The sequence below is a fragment of the Platalea leucorodia genome (assembly GCF_965183815.1).
Source record: "Platalea leucorodia genome assembly, chromosome: 5".
Taxonomy (NCBI): domain Eukaryota; kingdom Metazoa; phylum Chordata; class Aves; order Pelecaniformes; family Threskiornithidae; genus Platalea; species Platalea leucorodia.
Window position 1 is genome coordinate 9463558 of NC_138827.1, and position 27653 is coordinate 9491210.

The 27653-nt window shown below is 42.2% G+C and overlaps 3 protein-coding genes across 10 annotated transcripts in view; all 3 read right to left on the reverse strand.

The window, feature by feature from the left end:
• Positions 1-965: 965 nt before the first annotated feature.
• RPS15A (ribosomal protein S15a) lies at positions 966-5659 on the reverse strand. 2 transcript variants are annotated; one of them, XM_082312588.1, is made up of 5 exons: positions 5567-5659; positions 4257-4394; positions 3991-4070; positions 2373-2458; positions 966-1101 (listed from the first exon to the last, which is right to left on the reverse strand). In XM_082312588.1, the coding sequence occupies exons 2-5, from the start codon at positions 4387-4389 to the stop codon at positions 1008-1010; spliced, it is 393 nt and encodes a 130-aa protein (XP_082168714.1). In that variant the 5' UTR covers positions 4390-4394; positions 5567-5659; the 3' UTR covers positions 966-1007. The 2 variants fall into 2 exon arrangements, with proteins under 2 accessions (XP_082168714.1, XP_082168715.1); XM_082312589.1 differs by lacking the exon at positions 5567-5659 and adding an exon at positions 5196-5538.
• Positions 5660-6724: 1065 nt separating this feature from the next.
• On the reverse strand, positions 6725-14064 carry ARL6IP1 (ARL6 interacting reticulophagy regulator 1). Of its 4 annotated transcripts, XM_082314291.1 has the most exons (7): positions 13992-14050; positions 13356-13435; positions 11665-11798; positions 9806-9925; positions 8777-8894; positions 8019-8103; positions 6725-7784 (listed from the first exon to the last, which is right to left on the reverse strand). In XM_082314291.1, exons 3-7 carry the CDS (start codon positions 11739-11741, stop codon positions 7666-7668), a joined length of 519 nt encoding a protein of 172 aa, XP_082170417.1. In that variant the 5' UTR covers positions 11742-11798; positions 13356-13435; positions 13992-14050; the 3' UTR covers positions 6725-7665. The 4 variants fall into 4 exon arrangements, with proteins under 4 accessions (XP_082170417.1, XP_082170415.1, XP_082170418.1 ...); XM_082314289.1 differs by lacking the exon at positions 13356-13435 and having other exon boundaries at positions 13992-14064; XM_082314292.1 differs by lacking the exon at positions 13356-13435 and having other exon boundaries at positions 13996-14056.
• A 4418-nt stretch (positions 14065-18482) lies between these two features.
• Positions 18483-27653, reverse strand: part of SMG1 (SMG1 nonsense mediated mRNA decay associated PI3K related kinase) — a 69984-nt gene continuing 60813 nt past the window's right edge. For all 4 annotated transcript variants that reach the window (XM_082312922.1, XM_082312920.1, XM_082312923.1 and 1 more), the window contains 10 exons: positions 27174-27643; positions 26010-26147; positions 24934-25086; positions 24382-24561; positions 23933-24160; positions 23270-23481; positions 22963-23069; positions 22018-22197; positions 21769-21875; positions 18483-21071 (listed from right to left, as the gene is read on the reverse strand). In XM_082312922.1, coding sequence (XP_082169048.1) covers positions 20994-21071; positions 21769-21875; positions 22018-22197; positions 22963-23069; positions 23270-23481; positions 23933-24160; positions 24382-24561; positions 24934-25086; positions 26010-26147; positions 27174-27643 — 1853 coding nt within the window. In that variant the 3' untranslated portion in view covers positions 18483-20993. The remainder of the gene's footprint in view (positions 21072-21768; positions 21876-22017; positions 22198-22962; positions 23070-23269; positions 23482-23932; positions 24161-24381; positions 24562-24933; positions 25087-26009; positions 26148-27173; positions 27644-27653) is intronic.

Here is a 27653-nt window from a genome sequence, read left to right on the forward strand (position 1 = left end):
GCTTTAAAGCGTGTTGGAACAGGCTTGCTACATTTCATAGGCTCTTTCCTAACAAAGACTCCAAACAAAGCGAAATAAGGCATTTCCAACTGCCGTGAAAGGACAACGCAATCAGCCCAGAAGCTTGCTTCCCGTTCCCTACCATCTGCAAGTAGCTCCTCAGCTGCAGTCACCTGCAAAGCTCCTGCTTTGAAAGAAATTTGTTGGTTTTTCTGTATCAAGTACATTATGCCGTCATGCATCAGATGCCTGAAACAAAGACCAACAACTCATTCCATACTAATACTCGCTACCTCTAAGTTCAGATATCCTTATTTCCTCACTCCAAAAACTTAAAGAAATCCCAAACAGTTACATCTTCATGGAAACATGCAAAGCAGCTGCACAGCAACTACCCTACCCAAAACTCTGATGTCCCAAAGGACTTTCAGAGTAGAAATTTGAAGGAAAAAAAAGTTATTCTCACCTCTACCTTAGTTACTCCTTACACTGCAAGATTCAGAACAAGTTTGTGATCTGAAATCAAACTTCAACCATCTTAATTATTCCACGATCCCACATCTCGTAAGTTTCTAAGCTGTAAACAGAAAATACCTTCTGGCAAGGCATCGTCAATTATTTACCCAAAAAGTGAAACTATAGTCACATATATGTAACTATGGAGACGCACGTATCTAACACCTAAGAGGCAATCCCACGGCATGACAGCTGAGTGTGTAGTTCAACGTTAGAGTTCCCCTGCTGAGGCTATTCTGCATAGCGACCTGTAACTGTCATTCAAGCAGTAACTATTAGAAGCACGTTAGATCATTAACAGAAGTAACAGTAGTGACCAGGGATGGTGTGGAACCCGAACGTCATTTGAATTAAAGTTGGAACGTAAGCACTATTGAAGAGCTGTCTGTTACAAGCACTATCACAGGTAGCGTTCGAAGTCATTAAAATACCGACTGGAAACACCAGAGTCCATTTGAACAATTTATTAGTATCCTCTTTTTTTACAAGTTTTAGAAAAAGAATCCCAGGATTTTGCCTCCTGTGTGTTTTCGCCTAGCCTCCTCATGGTCCATGATGCCAGCTGAGGTGGTCAGTACAATGTACCTGTTAAGAAAGAACAAACGTTCAGTTTATCCTAAGTTTTGCTCTATGCTCATGCAGAGTTGACAGCGCTAACTTCACCTCTGTATTACAACAGTAAGATCTGTTCCTGTAAGAATGGGCCTAACGGAAGCAAGATCAGGTTATCAGACCACGAAAGAGAGACCCCTCTCGCAAGTACAACTCTGCAGCACACAAAGGACATGCGCAGGCTTCTGTTCCCCAAATACTTGCATAAGTCTCAGCAAGAAGTTTTCTTGCGCATTCCCACTGCAAAGTCAGTTCAGCTGTGGTAGCAGGAGCAACTCTACACCTTTAGACAAAGTCTGCTTCTATTTTAAGCATACATTTTTCTTCAGAGCAGGTAGAGTTGCCATGGTGCCAGACAGCTCCTCAGCTCTGAGCGCTTTGTCTCTCAGCGTTTTGCACGCTGTGCGCTGGTGCAGATGAAGATCTGGATCTGGACCGACAACTGAGGCAGCCTCAGTCACGGCTGATGCCAGCCTCTAGATCACCAGCATACTTCATCCGCACAGCTTCATGCCTGAGAACCTCTTGTCCCACCACTCTGGAAATACTCTTAAAAAATCTCAGTATGACAGCACATACCAGTAAGCTATATAGGTACAGCGAAAGCAAGCGGCTTATCGCTGGAGCTTTAAGAACAGAAATGACAAGGAGCTGTTAATCCTGCCTTTGACGGGACAGACTGGCTGAGCCCCTGAAGACTCTTCTAGCTCTGTCACCCTGGTGCACTGAGATTTATTACTCTTGACTCGGTGAATTTTGGGAAGGAAAAATATATTGCGTAACAGTAAGATTTTCTCTGCTGTGGAGGCTTGCTTAACAGAGGCTCTGAGTCTCTTATCATTTAATATCTAATCGATTTACATACAATCAGGAAGTTTAAACTAAAGTAGTATGACCTACCTCCACTGACCTGGTAACTTACATGACTCCTCCCCCATCTATAAATGGCCATTAATAAAATTAAAACGAGCAAGAGAAAAGTCCTAGTTTCCTGGTAAACTGTAGAAACAGTGAAACCAGGATTTACCAAAGCCAAGCAAAAATAGGTCCTTGCTTAGCAGTGCCCCTTTAAAACTCGTTAAGAAGAGCGTTTATATGGAAGATGGATTTTTAGACTGGTATCTACCTCCAGACTGATCAGAGAGGAAAGGTGTCAGGCGAGTCTAACTCAGGCAGTATGAAAGCGTAATAAAAACCCCCACGTTTTTACATACGACACAGATTTAACTCTCCTCCGTACTCACCCAAACTGACGTGAAGGCAGTAGGTTGTTCTGCCACTTTTCCAAATCCTTCAGCTGAACATCAAATCTGGGACTGATTACACCGCACTATAAAACAGAATTCCATTACAAACTGAAGAACTTTATAAACTGGATTTGCACATTTCTCGTTCCAGTTCACTGGATGAAGGAATTTAACAACTGCGATTAAAATCTTTTTGGCAGCAAAAGATCAGAGCACCAAGAAGCACGCTCTGTTACCTGTAATACGAAACGGCGCTTCCCCTCAGGGAAGCTGAGACTCTCACACAGCTACTCAGCTGTTACTTCCTTAGCCTTGCCTCCTCCTCCTCCTCCTCGCTTCAACAGAGTCACTTACACTGCTGCTGAAGCTAAACTAACAAATTAACGGCTAGGCCTGGGAGAGCACAAAAGCATACTATAAACCACTGAAGATTATTAAGCGTCCTATATCATCAAAAATCCTACGATTACTCAGGGATATTCTAATCATCATACACAGTTAGCAAAAAATACCTGTAGATTTTAAACAGGGAGAAATTAACATGCATAAAAGTCATCGAAGTTTTCAAGTTAATCATATCATTTACTGACCATGACCACTCCTACCACCTCTGGGTACCTCACTGGCTCCAATTATCTTAATCAACACCCAAGAAGAAAACAGAAGCCCACCTTCCTGCACTGATGGACATTTTTCTGAACCAAACAGCTGTTCCCTTATTGCAACTATTGAAAGACTCTATCCAGCTGCACCCCAGAAGATCTGTTAGGAAACCATCCCAGAAGAGTTCAAGGAACACTATACTCAAACCTGGCACACATTATTTTTATTACAGACACATAATACCAGTAATTTGGGCAGTGTCAGAATTCTCTGCCTACTACACTCAAGCAGTCTTCAGCTGCAATATTTGTTCATCGTGGAGATAGCCCTCAACATATTTTGACCAAGCAATTTTTTTATTTACTAAAAAGCCACCTCTCACTTGAATAGCTTAATTGACAACAATGATGCACAGCAAGTCATCACAGAACTAGACAGCTCAATATTTTCAGACAATAGCACTTAAAAAATTTCCAAAACTCACATGAATACTTCATATGCCCCAGGAACTTAAAAAGCACTAATTAACATAACATTCAACCTTCCCTCAAACTGCAAGCAAAGCCCATCTAGCAGCAGGAGAAAGGCTTGTCTTCTCAACATTTACAGGTATTAAATGTCAACTGGAAAGCAACTCACTTCCCATCTCTAAAGAAAAGTCTTTTACATAGCTTAAACATCAAAGTAACTGAGAAATCACTAAGTAGCCAGAAAGCTTTTAAAGAGGGAGAAACACACAGCACTTGCAAGCAGACTTCCCTCAAAACGTCTTACGTATTCAGACTTTAAAAGACATATAATTAGTCAGCGATAACATTATGAATCCAGAAAAATTAACAAGCATTTGGTAACCACTGATAATACCCATATTGCTCTCATTTACATGGATTCAATACATACCACCTTCTTTACAAGTAATTCTTTCAGAACTTGAGCGGACAAATGTTAAAATAAAAAGTCTCATTTAAACACCCTCCCCCCAGAGAACTAAATTCAGGAACACAAATCCTACCTTGTTGAGTCTGCCTGTGAGATTGACAACAATCTTCCCAGCTCTGTGATCATCAATTATCTCAAATTCACCAATGTAACCTACAAAAGATCAGCAAACAGACAAATCAAATATATCATACTTAGCTCCATTAATACAACTCAATTAACTATGATGTACAAAACTCGCTCCAGCATCTTGATTTAAGTCAAAAAGCACCTTAACACAACAGCATCCACAGAAACCACGAATGAGAAAAAAGTCAGCGCTGTGCACTCCAGACTTACCGTGCTTCATCATCACAGTTAAAAAACGGACGATTACTTTGGAGCACGGCCTAATGAGAACTTGGCGTTTCCCACGTTTCTCTGCATTGTTGATGCTTTTGAGAGCATCGGCTAGAACATTCATGCGCACCATGGTGCCTGCAGGCAAGAGGAGAGGCAGTTATGTACACCAGCTCTTCAGCACAGAAATACTCAGCAGCGCACTTTTTTAAGGCTAATTCTAGACCTAAAAGATCTAAGACTGACAGAAAGTTACATTAAACCTTGAAAAGCATTCCTAGGCTAAAAAGCAGATCAAATCACATACTCAGGTGTGCTCAAGAGGATTCATAACTATTATGACAAGTTAGGAAGTCTGACACACTTATTTAAACTTGGCTTTATCAACACGCACAGAAAGATTTAAAAACCACCATCCAGACATTTCATCAGTATGACACCTTTCCCAGGTGAATCGTTTTGGACTTTAAGACCCAATTATGCAGTATCAGCACTGTTCAAAAACTAGGTCGTACACGGTATTAAATATAACAGATGCTTCTCGCCTTGCTTATCTGCAAAAAAACCGCAGGATGCCAGCGCAACACAGGCCTCTACAAAGGAAACCGGGCATCAACTCTTGCATCCCCGGGATTAAGACAAGAGCCCCCGGGCCACCCCAAGGCACGGCACGGCCTGGTGCTGCCGCCCCCTTACTGGCAGGGCCAGCACACGGCCAGAAGAAGCCAGGCAGGTGCTCCCGACCTGGGCCACAGGGCCACTCCCCAGCTGGCCGGGTCCTGCGGAACAGGCGGGCTCTTACCGTTAAGCCAAGGACCCCCAAGCGAGCAGGCCTGGCTAAAACCTGCCCAGGGGGCGAGTGCAGCCAGACCCCCCGTCCCCAGGGCCGCCTCCTCTCCAGGGCCCAGCCCTCCGCCCGCTCCCCAAGCCCTCCGCTACCTCCTCCCAGGCCTCGCCGCACGATGCTCGCTCCCCGAGATCCAGACTCCGCGGCCCGGCTCCCCCAGGCGCCGCCCGGCCCAGCCTCCCGCCGCAGCGGCCCGGGCCTGGCTGCCGTAGCAGCCCCCGCCCTCGGCAACCGCCCCGCATCTCTGCGGAGAGCGGAGCCGCAGGCAGGAGGGTGCTTCCCCCCACCCTCCGCTCCGGAGGCTCCAGAGAGCGCTAGGGGAGACGCCGGCGGCTCAAAACGGGCCGGGCCGGTCGGGGGCACTCTCGTGGCCCCGGCGAGGCGGGCGGAGGCGGCCGCGGGGCCGGGATGGGGCCGGGAAGCGGCGGATGGCGGCCGGGACCCAGCGGCACCCCCCACTCACCGGTGCAGCAAGATGGCGGAAAAGGAAGAGGCCGCGCGCCCGCGCGGGATTATGGGAGGGCCATGGGCGCGGGGTGGTGCGAGGCGCCCCGCGAGATCTCGCGAGACTCGGCGTCCCAGTCGGGAGGCGCCGCGCGCCGGGCCTGATCATCCCCATTGGCCGAGAGCCGCGGATCGCACTTCCGGAGCGACGCTTCCGTCCGGGTTCCCATAGCAACCGGGACGCTTGGCGGCGGGCGGGGCTACGGCGGGGCGGGAGGGACAAACAGCGGCGGCCCCGGGGCGGAGGGGGACAAACCACCAACCGCACCACCCACCCCGAACCAACAACAACGGGACAGCGGCGGTAACGGCGGTTCTGCGTTTCGGTGAGGTTTTTTCCCTCCTATTTTTAATTTTTTTTAAACAAGACGTAAGACAGCAGAGGAGTTCCTCCTGTATTTGGTTTCCACTGAAGCTTTAACGGGGCCGTGCACACCGCAGGAGGGTGTAGCTACTCCGTGTTGTGAGGGGCTACGTGAGGTGTGAGGTGAACAAAGCTGCACCAAGCAGATGGGTTGTGTTTCCACCGAATTTTACCTTAAAAGGGGAGGGCAGCTCTCAGGACTGTGACAGCAAACCCACCGGTGTCAACGGGGGGGCAGAGGGGCTGCCACCCACTCCCCCGACAACACCGCAGCAACAACAGCTCAGCTACACCGTGCAGCGTCACCGCTTGTCTTTTTACACCCCGCATCTCTTCCAGCAACACCCTGTGCCAGGTCAGCAGGGCGCTCTCCAAAGAACGGTTTGAAGATCGCGCTGTAGCATCTCCCCACCATTGGGCCCTACCCCAAGCATCACTGACCGGGTCCCACTCGCCCACCGCCTCAGTCACTGTTCCCAGCCTTCACCAGCCACAGATGACACCGACAGCCTTTCCCCTCGGCAGCAGGAGCTGTGTAGTGTAGTCACAGCTGACAAAAGCTTTACTATCAGCAGTGAGCTATTTCAAACAAAAGGTGGTTTTCTGCTAGGACGTCGTGCGCCAGCTACCACCCGGCACTAACACACCACTCCCAGCTCCAGTTCTTGTCTGAAAGACTTTTACACAATTTTCTGTATGTGCACAAAGAGCAAGGCTTACAGAAGGTTCTCTTTAGTCTGTATTTACCTATTGGACAGTTACAATAGACACTGAAGAGAGTTCATATTAAAACAGTAAACTTTTAAAATGCATTAACACAGGTTTTAGCTTTTTAAAGAAAAAAGTTCAGCTTTAAAAAAAGGAAGGAGGGTCATAGAAAAGCACAAACAATTCAGGCTTATTTACAGAGACAAACCTAGCATATTCAAGGTGATTTTGTATACAGACAACAGCATTCATAAAACCAAACGTGCTACATGGCTCCATGACAACAGCAGTTTTCAGAACAATCGGTTGTTCAGGTAACACACACCTTCACTCATTTTCTACAGTCTCAGTGCAATGAGTTGAAGTTTACACTACAGCTAGGTAACTGAACTACAAGTTTATCTATTCCAGACCCCTATTCAACAGATAATCTGGTATACGCAGCCAAAAAAGGCAAACAGATTCAGTGAGACAATGGGCTCACCTTCTGCAGCGATTTTGGGTCTGCACCCTCAGCTGTGATCATTCCTATTCAGCTAATTGTCCTCCTTCCACCCGCATCAGTAGTAACAAGCCTCCAAGAAGTGCAAGCTTTCAGAACTGCCTTTCATACTTCTTGTAGCCACAAATTAATGATCAGTGAAACGAGTACAGTTACAGAAATGCTACCACGCATTACAATTCTGCTGTTTCTTGAGTTGGGGTATTTATTGACGGGGCCTCTTAGTTTGGTGAAGACACTTAAGCTCCGTACATCAAAGGTCAGGATCTTTCCTATAAGATCAGCTGCAGGCTGCAGAAGCCTAGTCAGCACAGCAAGAGACACACAAGCCCACAGCAGTTGCTAGAGTGACATTTTCACTTCATCAGGGAGCCAATAAAAAAAAAGCCAGTGAGCAATACAACTTCTATTGTCTTAATTGTATGTTAATTCTCAAAACTGTTCCCAAGAAAACCCTTTACAAGAGTGAACAGCAGTTAATTCTTCATTCATTTTTCTTTTCCTTGTGCTTGAGGAGTTTGTTTATCTCCCTTTTCGCCATTCCAACATACTTTGTAATGATCCCATGCTGGTTTAGTCCAGGAAACAGCAGCAAGAAACTTACTACAGAGGAGGGAAAAAAAAGGGAATTACTTAACACTCCTTTAACAAGCTTCTGTCACTTTGCAATCCCTTGCTTCCCTTAAGCCCCATTAATTGCTTGAAAACAGACAAATAAAACCCTGCGACAAAAAAAAATCACCACATTCAAATAATGAAAACTTACTTCTACCCACCTCATACCATTTTATGCAGCTAACAAAAAAGTTACTTCTGTTTTGCATGCTGCACACTTACCAATAAGATAGGTCAGAAAGAGATTGTGAACTTGCTGTCCAATCCAGGCAACCACAGCAAGGGAAAAAAGCATGGTCATGAAGTACTAAAAAATGAAAAGGGAGCAGTTATCACAGATCCGTTGGGACTTCTCCCCGTTCCCTTCAGTACCAAGCAACACTTCAACATTTAAAACTAACCTGAAGTCTGTTGGCTCTACCACATGCGATACCTATGCACAGGCTTGTTAAAAGTGAGATTGCAGAGTCTACAATTATATGTTCTCATTTATTTTGACCATCAGTTTTACAGGATGCCAGTTCTTTTCTGTCCAGATATCCCTTAGAGTCAGACTACACCATTCCCACTGACAAAACTTCAGCCTCACACAGTACCTGAAGCTGTTTTCAGGACAGTAAACTCAGTATTTCATGTACCTAAGCTGACACGTTACTAAGATCTAGTTCTTTGGACAGGTCGTGTACGCTGGAAACAAGCTGTGTTTCCAAAAAGTTGACCTATCCAAAGAAACCCCGTTTAGCTTTACCTTAATATCAAGGGTGTGCTCCTAATTGCACAGTATTGCAAGTTTAAAGTCATGTATCTTGCCACTCCAGGTTTGAAAAAGATGCGTGACTGGCATTAAGTCACAGCCAGAACTGCTGGTTCTTGGTTTAAAATACCAGTTTATTCAGACATGTGCCTTGCTAAAATACTTAAGACAAAACAAAACAAATAAAATCTTAAGACAAGAGAGATGAACTCCTGGAACTCAGTACCATTTTAGGCTTCTCTTCCTTCAGTGTGAAGAGACGTTTCCACCAGCCAACAATTCGGCGACGAGATTTTACCAAATTGCTGCAAATCTCATGAAATCTTTGCTGCTGTTCTGTAGTCCTTTTATTAAAGGAAAAAAAACCAGAAATAAGAATTCAAGATTTCATCTGAAATTTTAAAAATCTCCCATGGTATTTTTCCAGCAGTAAAAATTTATCCAGTACCTATCCTGGCATTTGCTTCACTTAGTTTCATACCTTATCTTTATTGAGCATTGTAATGCAATTGCCCACATAATTTTTTCTGTACAATGACTCTCTTAAATTGACTCCCAAAGAGCAACCACATTCAAACCAGAAGACCATTGATTTTAATCTGATACCAGTGTGATACACACTGGTATCAGGTGTGTATTGTGTGTATTACTTTGGCTTTTATGTTGGTTCACTATTAAACAAGAACATTTATCCACTAGTCATCTTAAAGCAGATACACTAAAATTTACTTTCAATGCAAAATTTTGTTCAAATAACGTTCTTCTCCAGCTTACTGTTTTTATAAGCCTTGCCCTTCTCCAAATGTGTTTCAGTCACTTACAATCACATTCATACTCTCTGCATCACTTTTCCTTCATCATATTTACTACTGCCACTCTTTCCAAACATATAATCCAATACCCTTATTCATAATTTTAGCTCTCAGTATCTATTATCCATTAATTACTAAAAACTAGTTTAGCAGAACTAACTAGCATCATTAATGAAGTGCAAAGAATGTGCCTACTCCTTTGAAAAAAATCTTATTTTTCTAGAAGAGAAGGAACAATAAAGATATGTTGTAGTAGTTATCTTTCAGAAAAAGGACAGACATCTTGCTAGTGTCCTCACTTCATATATTATAGAGATTGCCAACTTCTTACTACAATGACTCTATAAAGCAATCATTTGATATTTGCAAGTCAGACATCCATTTTGATAAAGTTCATAATTTATTTACACTCAAGAAACTGTTTTAATTCAAGCTTTCCTCACCATTTGTTAGAGCCAAAGATTCTAGGTGCAAGTGCAGGAACAAGATAATCAGCCAAACAGAGGAACATTACGAAACAGGAGACGCCTGAAAGAACTGATGGGTCCAAGTAGTAGATCATCCTGCAGAAAGAAGGTAACAGAAATGATTTCTGGATGCTCAGACTGCTGAATACTAGAGACGTTTAGTCACCTCTTCAGATTGGCTCAGGACTTCAAACAGTAGACCTACCCTCTTGCCCAACCTCAAAAGAAATTTCAAATTTGCTCCTATTACTAATAAAAAGAGGTTTAAGTACGTCAAGACTATTACAAAGAAATACAGATAAAAAATACAATTTTCTTAATGTACTAGATAAGAAAATGCTACAATACAGCAACCATAGTATGAAGTTCAGTAGAAGTAGAAATTCATCATCATTGCTGCTCTCTCAGAAGTTGACCTCTAGTGAACTTAACACAGACTGGGGGATGAATGAGTGAACATATGAAATAAACAGGTAGAGTGAAAGCTCTAATCTTCTTGGTTCTTAAGTAAGTCACAGAATTCAAATCCGCTACAGGTTGTCACTTGCTCTGTCTCACCTGTGAGGGTTAACCAAACCTGGTCTGGACGAGGAGCCATCAATCTCCAATTTGTGCTTTTACATGTTAAGTGTGCCAACACTCAAATACAGAAGTATGGGTACTGGACAAGAACTACCTCATCTCATAAGTGTCTGTTAATGCTCAGCTGTGCCCTGTGCTACTTAATAGAACTTTCCGAATATTGAAGTAAGAAAAGTAAAGAAACGACGCAGTTCATTGCAGGACCAGCCTTTCTATACATCTGGCACAATGCTACTGTGCTGAATGTTCAAGTTCATTTTTGACAAAGTACCAATACAAAATCTGAAGTGGTTCTGTCTATTTCCTCAAAGTATTATTCAATACAAGATCTTTCCTGCTATAATCACAGACTTTATAACAGAATACCCTGAAGCTCATGCAATTACTTCTTTTAAAAGTTACTTTTCAGTTTCATTTGATTTCCATCCACCTCACCTCCCTTGAAGACCATAAAATTTATATTAGCCAGAAGACCAATTATCCTGCCTCACCTGGTTCAACATTTATTTCTCTAACTCCCCTCTTCTCCTTTACTCCAAAAACATATGCAACTGGCAAATTCCACAACTGGCGTGGACACTTATCTGCACGAGGCAGGCTGCAGTCATCCTGACTACTACCATGTTACGTAAAAGCACGTACAAGTGCCTCCAGCAAGCCAGTTCTCTACCTCCAATCCAGAGACAGGCAATGTCTTCCCATCCTGTTGACTGAAAGTTACCTGGAGTCTCTCCTTTTCCTCCTTTCTCAAAGCACAGGACAGAGAATGTAAAAAAACAAAGTTGCACAAAACCAATTTAACTCATCCAAAACAAAGATGCAGAATAGGAAAGTTTGCCCTATGGAAATAAATTTTCCATAATGATATTGCTGTTGGTTTGGGGGGGAAAAAGCCAAAGGAGATAACCAAATTTGACTAAGAAGCAGGATACAAAGGATGAGGGCAGAATATGAACACATCAATGAAAAACATACAGCTGAGCATGGTAACAAAGTACAGCAACCACTGCTGGCAAACAGCTTTTGCAGAAAGCACTGCCCGTCCTCCGAGCAGGATGTGACTCGGTGTTACTTCCTGTTATCAATACTTAAAGCTTTTGTTTTTAACAAAGCTCACACGCATTCAGAAACAGAACCTGGAGTAAGAGCCTTCCTATTAGATTTTTAAAGGTGTCTTACTAATTTACTTAATAGGTGTGCTACCAGCCATGAAAGTGCAGTGGTGTTTTGGGCTCCCTCCACAAGCTACTTACAGAAAAGAAAAGGAAACAACACTCATCAGCGCCAGAGGAAACCAGGCTCTCTCCCAGCGAAGAACTTTATCAGTCATCAAAATCACTTCTCCCCATCCTTGCAACTGCTCTTCCAAGCTAGCAGTTTCTGCAGCCTACACAAAAAGAGAAGAAAACTATTATTACTAACCAGAGTATCAAACTAATTCGCACACTTCAAGTACCTAAAAAAAAAAGTGTCATAATTAAAGACCCGAGTCACAAACCTTTCTGGGTAATTAAATTACTAATAATATTGTAATTTTTGTACTAAGTTATGGCATTGTAGCAGTGACACTTTAAAATACTCAAGATCCTAACAAAGTAGCAGGGTATGTTGTTAGACCAAATGATACCTCCTCCCAGATTTTGCCAAGGTGTTCTCCCCCCATCTCCCATTTACAGTATTCCCTCCCTCCCGATTAGTAGAAAGTCAAGTTTTAGCTAAAACCTCTCAAGTTTTCAGTGTCAACATCTGAAAATTGCAATGTGAGAACTAATTAAAAAATATGTATTTTCAAAGACAACTCTACCACATTAAACTGAAGCCTTCTAGTTGCTGTCCAACACCTATTCTTTATTATGTGGAAGATGGATAAAAACTCAGAATCCACAGTAGAGGAAAGTTACCCAACTGATCACATTTGGACTGCAAAGAAAGTTTTTCCACAGGTTGCCCAAGACAGTGATCAGGCAGCCTTTAAACTCCTCTTCCTGTATTATTCCTACATTCTTCCCTACACATCTTCTGCAAGGAGGCCCTACCTGCTCTGGCATCAGCTTGCTAAGACGTTCACCTGAGGTGTTCCACATTTAACATGGCTTAATAGCTTCCCCTCAGTGGGACAAGGTACCTCAGAGATTACAAAACTCAGGCAACCATGAACAGAACCAATCCCTGCCGAAGTAGTAAGAGGTGAAAAGTAATTACAACCTTGCACGTGTGCTGTGCAGAGACAGCAGAGCAGGTTTCGTTCTCAACTGTGTGCTACACTTACCTCAAATGAGAAGCCTGACACCACTAGAATAACAAGGACAGCTGAGTGCAGCTATCATGGTAAAGCATAGTTTTCTTGTGTCATACCATTGGAAACTATTTGAAAACTACAGTTCAGGGGGGAAAAAAAAGGAGTAGAAAGTTCTCTGACATATCTACCATATCTACTTCATGTTATAAACACAAACCATCACATGGAGAAAAAAAAAGCTGCATTTCTCCAGAAGACATTTTATGACAAACTGTTTTGCTTCATTACCTCTGGCTGTCTACATTTAACATCACACCAAGTGAAAATGTAATGGGAAACAGACTGGAATATAACAGTGTTATTAATAGCAGCCTGCCTCTGTCAGCCTAGAAGACAACTATTGTAAGCTTTTTTCCCACTGGGCCAGGTAGAGAAAATTTAAGTCAGCTTTTGTCAATGCCCTCTTCATTCCAGAGCCCATCCATCGAAAGTGTTTTTTCATTACTCAGACAACACAAAGTTTCCATAAACATGAACTTCTCCGAAAGGGGCACCCCTCCCAAACACTGCACGTATGTTTGGCAACCCAGCTCCGCGCACTTTTTCTGCAGAAGCTCGAACCTCCCTTCCACCCCCGGGCTACCGACGGTTTCTCCCCGCATCTCCCAGGCTGCACAGCTCCCTGCCGCAAGAGTCAGCACTGACCAGCAGTGCCCTCGGACGCTTCCCTTCTTCAGCCCCTTCACGTGCTTTTACAGCCACCTTCCCATGGCAGCCGCTTACCACTGCAGAAATAAATATACATATCCTTGTATTTATTTAAGTTTTTAAGTATTCAAGCCCACCCTTGACATTATTAAGCTAAGCTGATCACCCAGCTCCTGCTGCTCTCCTGCATCGCTGAAGCACGGGATAACACAGCCAAAGGATGCTGCAGCACAAAGACACGCGTAGGAAACGCCGGCCCCGCACACCGGGAAAGCTCTTCACCCGCACAGCGCGGCTGTCAGCTCCGGCCCGCCCGCAGCAGCGCCGCAGCCCTGCCCGCTGCCGGCGCGGCTCCCAGGCCAGCCCCCGCCAACCCAGCCCCTGAGGCGAAAGCCGACCCCTGCACGGGAACCTTTCGGAGACCAAAGCGAGCGCAGGGAGGCCGCTCCCCCGCGTTTCACAAGCTCGGGGGCCGAGGCGGCCCTCGCCAGCCGCCGCCGCGGGCAGGCCTGGCTCCCCCAGCGCCCGCAGGGCCGAGCGGCCGCCAGCCCTTCCCCAGCCACCGGGAGGCAGAGCACCTCCCCGCCGCCAGCCCCAGAAGGGCCGACTGGCCCCGGCGCCGCCCGCCCTCACCAGCTGGTAGACGCTGTTGTTGTCCCCCTCCGCCATCTTGCGCGGCCCTCACACCGCCACCCCCCGCCGGCCGCGCCCTCCCGCGCCGCGCCGCGCCGCCGCCTTTTATAGCCTCCGCGGCCCTTCTCGGCTCTCTGATTGGCCTGCTCGAAACACAGCGCGGGCCAATCCCAGAGCTTCTTTCGCGCCCCACCGACAGCCGGTTGGCTGGTGGGATTCGAATAGCGACAGCCGCCCAATCAGCGTGGGGCCTCCGCGCCTCCACCCGCCCCCCCTCCGTCGCAATGCGACTGCCGGCGGAGAGGCCGTTGGAGCTCCGCTGCCGCTGGGGCGGCGGCTGGGGCGGCGGCTGGGGCGGCGGCGGAGGGCGGCCCTGCTCGGGGAGGTGGTGGCAGCCTTGGCCGAGGGCGGGCCGGTGGGGCTTGGCCGAGGGAGCCGAGGGCGGGCCGGTGGGGCGTGCCCGAGGCGAGCGTTGGTGGAGGTGTCGCGGCGGCCGTTGGCTGCCAGGCTGCGAGGAAGCCCGCCAGCGGGCCGCCTCGGCTGAGGAAGGCGAGCCAGCAGCCCAGCCGGCGACACAGGAGTGATAACGCAGTGACCTCCCCACCAGGACTTTCAAGGACAAGGCTTTTATTTTAAAAAGCCTGACTCATATCCCTGACTCCATCCCCGCAGGTATTTAAAAGACGGGTAGATGTGGTGCTTAGGGACCTGGTTTAGTGGTGGACTTGGCAGTGCTGGGTTAATGGTTGGACTTGGTGATCTTAAGGGTCTGTTCCAGCCTAAATGATCTTATGAGTCTATATAACCTGAACATGTGATCACGAGGAAGCAAATAAGTAAAAGACTATATGCTGTCTAAAAAAATGTTACCTTTTTTTGACATACATCATACGTGTGCATGTCCTATGAACTAGACGGAGCCTTCTGATCCAGAACGTTTCAAGGCTAATAAATAGCCCGTTATTGCTGAAATAACATAGCACCGGAGGCACTCGCCAACACACTTTCTTTGACTTAAAGTTTTGCTGTCTTTCCAGCACAGGTATTTATTTATTGCCTGTGACCGACATGGCGCAGCCAGCGTGTCAGCTGTAGACAGCAGAATCCGCGGGTACGAGGTTTCTGGATTGGCACACGGGAAACCGATGAAACCGCTCCGAGCTTCACAGGAAGGTTCTCCAGCTCTGAACACCACCGCTCCCTGACCTACCTATGAGAATTGCCATCCGTCCAGCTACTTGCTTGCCTTCTTTCAGAAGCTGTAGCAGCATTGGAATAAACACAGGAAAAAAGGACTAGGATATAAATATTTTCTCTGACTCAACTTCCTAAATGTTTGTCATACATGCTAACGAGCTTAATCACAGTCCCTAGGATGTAATGCAATTCCAAAATGAGGGCAAAGAAAACATCATTTCTGGCACCAAAACTGCAATAGTTTTCCAACCCAGCTCACCATCCTGATGGAGAGAAAAAAAAAGGACTAAGGATGATACTGTAAAAGCAAAAACATGTCCGTACTGAATTGTTTGATCTTTTACAGGGTGCTTTTCAGACTCACTCAAGACTGTATGTAAAGAATAGATACTTTACTGAACAATTTTCAAATTCATTTACGTGTTGCTAAAAGCTAAGAGTATTTTTTTGTACCATTTTGCACCTAAAAATGATGGAGTCCAGCCTCAAAATCCATAATTGCACTACGGCAAAGCTCGAACAAAAGCTAATTTCGTAGGGAAGTGATGCCAGCAATAATTCTGATTGATTAGCCTTTTGAGGAAGATGGGCACACACAGAAGCATGATGCATTGCTGTTCCTAGGAGTACTTGCAGCGTCCTGCAGAAGCCACCTCTCTGGCTATTCGGTACAATCAGCCAGCTCCTGGTTTCATCCATTTGTATGCTTCTCACCACAAAAACACAAGCACTTACCAATGAAAAAAGCAGGTATTTCCATCATCTCCAAACACTGTCAGATTCATTATCTTCTAGCTAGTCTTTCAAATGCCAGCTCCCAAGTCAGTCTATTGTTATAGCTTTTCTCCCATCCTAGAGGGCCCATGGAGGTGCAGTTCCCTCGTGGCAAGCATTTCTCCATAACTCGAAGGGGCAGAGGGAAAAAGCGGAGGGAAAAGCAAGCCTCGCGGGATGCCCTCGCTGCCCAGAAACACCGGAGGAGGCGCGCCATCGCGCTGCAGAGAACAGGACAGCGTGGGGCCCTGCCACGCTACTCAACACCCCCCTCCCCGAGCAGCCAGGCCTTTTGAAGCACAACGTAAAATGAAAAAAAGATGTGTGTGTATACGTACACATGTATATGTTTATAAATTTGGTTGTTAAAATCGGAATTTTAATGTAGAAGGCAGAGAATGGTAATTGCAGTAGCTCAGAGTGTGGAAAACTATTAATCACCTCCCATACATTACCTGAGCTATAGAAAGCCAATTGTTTTCTGTATGCTTCAATGTATGACACAGATCACGCTGCAATGCGATGCATTCTTCCTACGCTGAGATTCTCTCTTAGCAGAGGCACACAGAATTAAATGCCCAAGCTAACTTCAAAGCACCTTTACACAGAGCAGTTTAATTGCTCTGGGCACTCAGAACAGACAGAGACACAAATTTTACATGTTAAGCCTCCACCCATTCATCAAACCTAATATAACAAATGCATCTCAAACTTTCTTCTTATGGTATTAATAAAAAATTAGGCTGATGGATGGCAAAATTTCTCTAATCAGGTATGCACTTAAGTACATACAACAGTAGTTTTATGTAGTATCTATATTTTCAATTAAATTCTTTAACTAAAATGTTAACAGTGTACTCATGAATAACTATTTTCCACGAAGGAGAAAAAACACATATGCATACGATAACTGGGTACTGTGTTAAGAAAGCAAAAGATGGATGGCAGGTGTCATCTTAAACTTTTTTCTAGTCCAGTTCTTTAATGCATAAAGGGGTGTGTCTGCTAATTTTAGGAAAAGCTTGCAAAAAAAGGACGGGGCGGGGGGAAGCAAAGAAATCTTTGAAGTACTTGAGTGTGCTAAAACAGGATGGCCAAATGTACTAGGCACAGAACCCGCTGATGAATAATTGAAGCAAGTGAACCTTAAGGACTACAGCATTTAGAAAAATGCAAGTTTAATCTCTCCAATCCCTTCCAGTATTTCTGAAGTCATATTTTCATACGGTGCTTTTCATTCAGGTATCATAAAGCAGTTAACAGGATAAGTGTTATTTGATGAGTTTAGTTTACCAGAGGGCGTACAGCAGCACTGTGTCTGCTGCGATTCTCACAGCGGAGTTCGTGCAGTGAAACACCCTCCTTTCCCACGCAAGGTAACCTCGCGCTAGCATTAAGTGTCACCAATGCTTTTACAGAGGTCTCATTCATTTTTCCTTGGAAAACTAGCCCCCTCCCTCTGATTTATGTCTGATTTATATGGAAGATTTGAGCCTTTTACAGATACTTGAAAAATTACAGACAAAATATATTACTATTTAAACAGACTAATCACTGAAGGCAAAACTAATTGTTGCAAAGGAAAAACGGACCATGAAGTCCCTACAAAGTACCAAAATAATTTCTGTTACCTGTAAACATCTGTTACAATTTCAGTTATATTAACTTAACACTACCCTTACTCCACCAAAATAATCTAAGACACCACTAATGACTCCAGTTTAACACATCCCAGTAAGCCGTTGGGCAGAGCAGTGCTTTACAGAGGCTTTATGGAGGGCAGCGGGAAGAGAGGCAAACCAGTAACTGGATTTTCAAAGGGTTAAGAGCATCTCAACCATAGCCTACATAATTGGGAGGGGTAACAACTTAAAACTGATTAGCATACTTTGAATTTGACTTTGAGAAATTAGTTTATAGCATGATCCCTTGGTTAACATTTACTGCAGGTGAGCATCACGCCAAAAAATTGCCATCAGCAGAACGGTCTGACTTCCATAGCTTCAGCTGATTTGTATGTATTTACAAAGATTTGATTCCAGATTTGCATTATTCTAGGTCCGTCTTACTGCAGAAAAAAAGTAAATGTCTCAGTTTTACTGAAAAAAAGGAAGTAATTTTATGTCTTTATAAGAAACACATTATCTTTTAGAAGATAATGGAACTAATGCAATCTTATTTAATATGCAAGATGCACGCAGAGAATCTGCATTTTGGGTTTAACCAAGATTGTACCTGTTTGCCGTATTGTCAACATGTACCAAGGAAAATGCATCAGCACAGAAAAGCTGCCAGTCCTACCAACTCCTAAGCATCTGAGCTGTCTCCTCAACATGAGTTATGCAAATTTAAGACTCGGTAGAATCCTGCTCTAATTTAGGATTTGGTTTGTATTTGTTTGTATTTGCATTTTAATTCTCCCCCATAATTTTCACAACCACGAGTAGTTTTGCATACAAGGAAATTATGAATACATATTCTTTTCTTTTTTTTTTTTAAAACTTTATTAAATTACGCAGTAAGAACCCATCTCCACACAAGTGTTTCATTTCTGGAGAGCAGAGGTATAATACATGAGCCACAGGTGAGTGCATTACCCCTTCCTTCCCCCCAGCTTCCAAGAAATAAAACAGCATGTATAATACACTCTTGTTACTATGGTACTCCAAAGGGATTGTTCGTAAGGTTATTTTTAACTGGAGAAAAATAAAAAGGACCAACAGCGTCAAGTGTCTTGTTCTGCATATGAATGTTCTTCACTGCAACATTCAAACACCTTCTTTCTTGCAATGCACGGCGTGGCAGAGGGTTCAGGAAGCAATGGCAGTGGAATGCATTTGCACGGGTATCGTTCGGTATAAAGCCTGTGACTTCCCTAGAGTTAATCAGGCAATCAGAATGCAAAAAAGGCCATGTGTCTGTTGAAAATTCTTACACTTCAAAGTGCATGTCCACGAAAAATTGGCAACAGAGGAGAAAGTGAATTCTAAGACCTACTGAGGAGGCAGAGCAGTTAGCATAGTGCAAATACTGAAAATAATACAAGTTTGTCTATTACTTATGCCTGGTGTTAATTTAGGTTAGCTGAAAATTGCTAGCCAAGCTCTCTAGTCAGACAAACTGCTGCAAATCCATTCAAATTAAATGAATTTTATGCCAGTAGCGGGCTTGGCTCAAATCCTTTAATACTTAGATTTTGATTGAAAAAATGCTGTATTTAAAGTGTGGTTTTACTCCAAAAAGTGACTGAAATGGCATAAAGCATCTTCCCCCATATATTGTTTTTCAGCAACTGTGCGTAATGAATTCACCAAGTTTACAGAAGAGAAACTTTCATGCATAGCTACGCAAATTTCTCTGGGTTGAGAACAGCAGTGTGCGCTCCTGCTTTAGCTACCAGCACCTGTAAGATTCTGTAGTTGTAACTGAATTGTGTCAGGTTTGTTTGCTCTAAGAAAAGGAAATTGCCTTTTCCTAAAGGTGTCCCACTTTAAAAAGGAAGCAAGAAGTCTGTTAGACAGCCAGCAGACAAGCAGGACATCGACCTAAGTAAGAAGATGCCATTTTTAGAGAGACTTTTCCGACCATAATCACACTTTGCGTACAGAATTGATTAAAAGAACCAAAAAACCTCAGTGGAAGATTCCTTATGGATGCCTTATCGAACAACCATCTACAGAAGTAATGTGGCAAAGGAAAATGACTTTGCAGAAAACTTTACAGATCTAGTTGAACAAAAATCGGAGAGTCCTTCATTTCTTGGATTATATGTATACCTCTGTGAACTGAAGCACTATAATTTACAAGCGTAAACTAAAAGTAGTAGGAAAGTGAAGTAAAAAGCATATCACTCTACCTCCACCAGAACATCACTTTATTGTTTATCTGTCATCAACAATGTAAAACTCTACTAGATACTCTATCCTGTTTTTTAAAAAGGTAAAGATTACATTGGATTAGCTACGTCGTACGAAAGAAACTACAGCAATCACAGTAGAATGAGATTGGAGGGACAATTTGAATTACAAAAAAGTGTACACTGCAAGCAGAGGAAAGTGCACATTAAATCAAATGCCTGTAGGATTCATTACTTTTAAATGCACAGTGACAATTTTGAGAAACTGTACATAATAGAATCACAGAAATGACTTCAAAATAACCAAAATTACATTTTGCATTTGACCATCCAACTCATAAGTAATCATTGATGTTCTATATTTTCAGTGCTTTTGGAAAATTTGTTTACCAAACAAAATTTAAGTTGTTAATTTGACTAAACTGTGAAGTAGAAGGATTGAAATAAAAAGTATATTGGAAGTACGCCTAACCTACAAGAATAAGCCAAGAGGGGTGTATGCAAGGAGAGGCTGGGAGGGAGGAGAGAAAGGAAAGAGGAAAGGGAGAAGAGAACAAAGGCTTTTTCTTCTATCTCAGAAGTTCTTCCAATGCAGCGTATATCTGATGTACAGCTCTTTGCTTTCAGTCCATTTCTGAAGTTTACATTTTGTAGCCTTTTTCCGTACTAACTGGTCGACTCAACCAGCGCTGTTGCCACGCAACAAGAGTAACAAGAATCTGAATGCATCAAATCTTCCCTTGCTGTGATTTCTTCATGGCCCCATTTTTTCTGTTTTTCTTTGAACAGGGTTCGGTGTTTCCTGAATTGTTCACAGGGTCAGGTGGAATTGAGTTCCAAATCACTCTGCGGTTTGTAGCATCCCGATTTCTTTCTGCAGCTAACCCCCAGACACGTTTGCAGTTCTTCCGTAGCAGAAAGACAAACCGTGTTGTTCAAGCGGTGAGCTTTCACCCTTGACCGTGGGGGTTGCAGACCATTGTGTTTAGCGTATCCCTGAGTGCAGCTATCCTGCAGGATTCACTTCCCAGTGCACCGAGATTTCCTAGGTTTCCTCAGATTAAGCCCCAGTATGCATCACCACCGACTGTGGTGCGGCTATGGATGCCTGAGGCCGAGTTGATTCTGGTGGATGTCTGACCTCGCTGAACCAGACTGATCTGCTTTCTCCCTACTCATACCCAGGCAGTCCAACCTTCATACAGCTGAGCCAAGTTATCTAGATTAGTTGCTTCCTTAATCACAAAGTCAACCTATTAAAAAGGTCAAACAAGTAATTAAAAGTAAGCTACATTTTTTAAAAGTGTTTAAAAGATCTTAAAATTTACTGTTGAATGTCACCTGCAAGTACAAAATGTCAGTGGAAAAAAAAAAAAATCTACGGTAACTGCAAACTTGATCTTACATAACTTTGTGTAGTCCACATAAGAAATAGGAATTTGTACTGGAGGGGAAAAAAAAAAAAGAAAAGATCACGCGTCACGCTATTCATAACCCCTATCTTGAGAACAGTCACAACATTCTCAAATGTACATGGATATCTGCGTCCGCTGACTCGATTTCCCAGAGACAGGAGCGCAGTTGTGTCCTGCTAGTGAACACAGACAAGTTCTGTCCTTCCGACAGCTGCACAGAGCTCACGTTTTCCCTGGATATCAATAGCTGTGTAACAAATGTTAGCTTACTGATATACAAAAGGCAATTTTATCCAATTGATGAGTTTATATAAGTCTATGATATAGAAAATAAAAGCATTTTTAAAAAAAAAAAAGAATGCAGCAATACAAGGCAGCAGCATACCTTGATTTGCGTTGGAATATAAATCACGTATCTCAAAAGGGACCCCCCCATTCACAACAGGATTTTAGACTTCAGCATGCATACACACGTGCTTACTACCAAATATTTAAAGCAAGGACCAGTACTGGAACTTTACTACTTTCAACTCACCTGTTCAGCAACAGACATTCTCCTGTTGGGATCCACATCTCGGCCCTCTAACTTGGCTTTGACTCGCTTCCACACGCTAACTGCATATGAATTCCTTTCCTGCACGGCTGAAGGTACAAACCAAAAAGTTAATTCAATTTTATGTTCCTGGACAGAAGCCCATGGAGGTGTTTTGCGGTTTTTTGTTGTTGTTAAGTGGTGGGTTTTTTCGTTGTTTTCTGGTTTTGTTTTTTTAAGCCCTATATTTACCTTTTCCTGTTTTAGGGTCCCTGGCTGTCTTTTTGGGACTACAGGCAACACTTTTGCCAGTTCCTGGGACTGTGCTTGGAGGAGTATCTGCTGACGTGGCAAGATTTTTCTGAATTAGCTTTCTTGCATTCTGCGACATCACCTCTGGCTGAGTTTTCTGCCCTGTATTGCTACGTACAGCTGTAAAGAAAGTTTAAAAGCGCTTTAAGTATTCAAAATAATATATTATAGATGCAAGAAAAAGCACAATTAAATGTGTATCAAATGCAGCTATCAGTACTTCAGTACAAATGCATTTTAAACTTGTATTTTAAACTCTGCACCAGTTGTTCTCTCTTCAATCTTTGTTTTCTAATTTCTTTCACTTTATAAACAAGAGGTTTTGTTCCATTGCAAAACATTAATTTACATTAAACAAATTTTTATGGGCTCTCTTAACCTCCAATTCTATCATTTTGTATGGCAGTTATAAAATGCAATTCTTGTTCTTGATAGAAATCAGGAAGCTGTGCTTAGTCTGAATATTGACAGTAGAATAATCCTTTAAATAGAAATAAATCCATGTTTATAAGAAATTTTATTCATGTTTTTAACTGTAAAGTAATGAAAATTTTGCAAACATGAATGCATTTGTAGGGTTTCAGGATTAATTCCAAAGTCACCATAAATTTTAATACTAATTTCAACAGAAATTACAGTTCAGCTGATATTCGTGGCAATGCATTCCATGTATTCTGGGCTTTGTGGAGTGAATCCAGATCTCGAAGGCTATGCAAAGGCTATGATCAAGTGGTCATTCAATATTGTATGCTGAATGACTTGAATTTCATAGGCTTTTTTTAATCTTATAGAGATTGTCCATATTTCAAAATTTAATAGAAGTTATGATCCCCTCTCTAATATCAATTCCTGATGTTTTAACGTTTGTACTTGTTCAAGTATTACCTGCAGCAAAGGTTGGCTGATATGTAGCAGCTGATGTTGGGCTCGAGCATTCATTTGATGTATCCGTGACTAAGGGTGATGCAAAACCCACTAGATTATTGTAGACACTAGGAAACAAACAATGGAGTTGATAAATATTCATTTAACTATTTGACTTACTGAAAACTCAAAAAGAAAGTTAAGTCAATTTTGCAAAAAGATTTCTGCATTCTAAGACACACAGCAAGAAGGTACCCCATGCTGTGTTTCTGCTATATACAACTAGATAAGCAAAATGCCTTCACCTGAGAGAAGGTGGCTTTCTTACCTTTGGCTCTGTGTTTTTAGTTCTTTCAAGGTGGGCGTTATTTCCTGCAGCATTTCAACATGTTCCTGACTGCGGACTTGACCCATAACCTGAACTAATGTAAACAAAACTGTCTGAATATTATCTTGCCACGATTTATATTCACCCAAGAACTGCCTAACACTATTCTCATAGGGAACGTCTTCACCATCTGCCAAAGCCGCTTCTTCATCCTGTAACAAAGATGTGCAAAAAGGTTAACTATTTGCTATGTTTTGGCTACGAGAATAAAGCTGAGCATTTCTTAGCCTTTTCAGCCCCTCAGTTTGTCATTTGACTACAAATAACCATAATTTTCAGTAGTTACATTTCAAGAAAATACATTTGAAAAAGATCAAGTGTTTCACTGATTAAAAACCAAGAGGATTTGTAAACACAAAGAAAATGTTTCAAATGCCAAATGAGAGAGAAGGTTTAATTCAACCAAAGCCTGATTAGCCTAACTCTAGAAATAAAGCTTTATAAATTCTTAGAGAGGAAATGAATTTTGTGTCTTGAACTCCATATGCATGAACACATTTCACTGTTTCTAGATACTTTAAAAAGCACAGAGTTACAAGTGTTATTTTTCTTAAACTACTGACATGGGTTTGAGAAATAAATTCAATGATGTTTTAGGCATACCTTTGCCATAGCTTTCAGTAGATGCTTGACATCTCCAAGTTGTCTGTTATGACCCGTGAGCACAGTTTTAATACTATCCACCAGATTCTGAATTGTTTCACAAACTGTTTCTATTTGCTGTTCTCTTTCTGTTTGTACTGTTCTCTGTGTAGATATTTCCTGGGTCAACTGCTTGTGAGCCGAGTGAAGCCATTCAGAGCTGCCAATAGGATGTTCAAGACCAGTGCCCTAAAAATAACAGGAACATTTTTGTATCTGTATCCAGAGATAAAATTCAATTACTGTGTAGATGCTACTGCCAAGTGTTTAGCAGCTGATGGAATAAACTCTGTAATCCACAACCCATTAGAAGGTATACACAACATTAATGTAGAATGAAAGACAAAATTGAGAACTGATTATTAAAGTGATTCCATAATGTTACATATTTTGCTTCAACCTTTACTTACCACTCTCTGAAGTAGGCGAAGCTCCAGCTCAGAGACTGAACTGTTGAACTGCGATGCAAATGAGCACATTTGTTGACAGCGTTTGAGAAGTTCAAATAATGCAGCATCAAGATTTAAGGCTTCTGCTGTTCTAGTACGTAAACTTTCAAAATGAATGATATTACTGCAGAGGAAAGTGACCTGAAAGTCAAAGCAAGAGTGAGAAAAATTAATCCAATTAAACTGTCTATTATACAAACTGCATTTATTCCATGTCCTTAGAAGGGAGAATTTTAAATACAGCAGTAAAGCCGCCCTGTTACCGTAGCAGTATCATTTCAGGTTCATCCAACCCTGCAGCAATTCTCCCAGAGATTATTCATATTGCTTTTAAAGTGGGATTCCCAGAAGTGTTTGCTCATCTATATTTAGATAGATAACCAAATACTTCTAGATAGATGTTTAGCTCTTTAGATGCTGAGGAGGAAAAATACCTTCTACATAAACCTCAAGTAGGAAATAAAGAGTGAACACACTGATCGAGTCACTAGTACTATTACTTATGTATAGTACCTGACTTGCTCTTTGACTTTCTTTCAGTACAAGGTTTCTTCTTTCAGCAATAGTGGCATCAAAATCTTGCAAGACTGGTGCCAGTGCAGGATTAGCACCTCCTGCCCATTTTAAACGCTGCTCAATACTTGCTTCAAGTGCTGCTAGTTTGTCCTGTATTGGGGAAGAAAAAAAGAATGCATAGATATAGATAACCCATACTGATATATATCACCTTAAGCCTAACTGCCTAACTTTAGAAAAAATTACGCATATACAATACATGCAGACACATTCTTATACCCATATATATAAAAGAATGTGGTATTCATGATTGACAAATGTTAGCTTATGCTGTTTAAAGGTTTATTTTCAGCACGCATCACAACTGGATTTGATTGTTATGCAAATGTCACCTGTCTAGATTTTAACCCACCAGGAAAAAAAAAAAAACCCAAACCAAAAAAAAACACAAAAGCAATTTAAAAGTAATTGCATTTCTAGACTAAAAATTATGTAAAATCCTAAGTCCTGAATTATTTTACAAATAATTTGAAAAACAATTTACAAACAGTACCTTCGCAACTAAAAAGGAAAATGAAATTCAAGAAGCTAAGCAGTATCTATTTTAAACAATTTAACATCCTATATTACTGATACCCAAAAGTCTAAAAAGCTGATCCAAGCCACAAGAACACAGAAACTTTAACACTCAGAATACTTGATTTTCCCAAATCTACAAAGGAAGATTTGACACTTAGCTAGTAAAATGATAGTAAGGATGATCTAAGTCAGGCAAACTTAAACAACAGGAGCATGATCAGCCTTCAGAAGGAAAAGGTACTTTCACATATTTGTATTTTTGCTCATTAAACAGATTTACTGATATTCTAGAGAGAACATTTTGTATGAGACAGCAAAATCAAACAATGTTAACAGTATACATCAGACAAGAGAGATCAATGAAAATACCACCAAATTTGTGCTTTGATAGCAAGAGAGATAACATAATCTGCAGGTGGCAGATAATTTTGCAGTGTGTGTTAAGAGTCACATTCCAACACACTGCTGAACAAACCTCCCAAAAATAGTAGTACCTGAACTGTTGCAATTGAAGCTTCAATCTGACTGAGCGTGTGAAGTTTCTTTTTCATGCTGGCTAAAATTGCAGAACGAGGTGGAGGAGTAACAGAAATAGCTTGTGGGCGACTGATGAGGAGATCTTCATGCTGCCACTTGAAGAAAATAATGGGAACACTTGATTATCAAATATTGCTCAGCACAAACTACTTTGCTTCACAAACAGCAATTCTAGTACTCTGGTACACTTTGTAAGTAAGGGTATTTTAAAAGGGTTAGGTGTCACATGATACCGGCATGTTTAAAAGTTCTAAATCACTAGAAAGTGTTAAATTATATAAGTCGTTGTAAACTGTTTTGCTGGCTTGGATATTTATACCATTAATCAGTCATTAACCTACTAGAAGTGATTTACACACCATTTCCTCGATCTAAAGGAAAACGCATCAATATTCAGAAACAGTTAACTTGTGATGCATTAAAACGAAGACGATTTTGCTTACCAGTCTATGAAATGGTTTATTAACTGACATGGAGAAAGCCTTTACCTTTAACCTACAAATCACTACAAAATGAAGATCAGCGACCCTACAATACAACTGGCTACCAGCATACAGTTCAAGGTACACAATGGCATTTATCTAAAGTCTCAGAAGAACATTTTCAGGATTGATACTGCTATTTACATTTTTTCATGAGGCAAACAGCGGAGCAAGGAGACACAATGCGTTTAAACTTTGAAGGAAAGGTACAAGATGACATTCAGCAATGCACACCCTCAGTTTTAAGCAATCTCCTCCCTTAAAGTCATAGTCTGTCTGAAAAAAGGGGGAGAACGGGACAACACTGCTAGTACAAAAGCCAGTGAATGGCTTCTTTTCTAATAAATGACTTAACAGTTATTGAAAAAAATTTACATGTATTGACTTGAAAAAGAATTTACACATTGCCACATTTGCATCTTATAAAGCAGCTAGTCTTCCAAAGAAGCTAACTGTTAACACTTCTTTCCTTATACATTTACAGAATAATTTAAAACCAAAATACTTGATCAAGTCCATTAAAGTATTCTAAAGGTCATTCAACAAAATATAAAGTTCTTGTTGTGCTCAGACACAGTAACTAAAGCTCACTTTCCACAGGCACAATTTGGAGAGAAATAACATGCGTCGTGGTCTTACCTGGAACATGGCAATATGCAACTGTACTCTCTGAAGACTGGTCTTGCAAGATGAAATACTGGTTTCAAGCCTGCGCACTAGATCATGCTTCTTCCATGCTGTATCGTATGAACTAGCTAATACTGTTGCCCTGTTCATGACCAACTGCGAGAACTTGCCAATTTGGATATTGTGTTCCACAGCTTTCTTGCACAGGTCATCCACAGAAACTTTGCTTTCTGCTCCAAAGTCTTTAGCCTCTACCTGAGCAATGATATCGACACCCAAAGCGCTGATGAAACTGCACAAAGTAAGTCCCAAAGCTTGATTTGGAAGGCCAATTAAAAGCTGTCTCACAAAGTCAGCTGTAAAAGCCTTGATTGGTTTGGCCATTTGGTCTTCACTAAAACAAGAGTTTCTGTAAAGGGCTTTCACATTGACAATTTGAACAGGTCCATTTACTGCATTCTGGTCTTCAAGTGAACTGATGCCTTTTAAAGG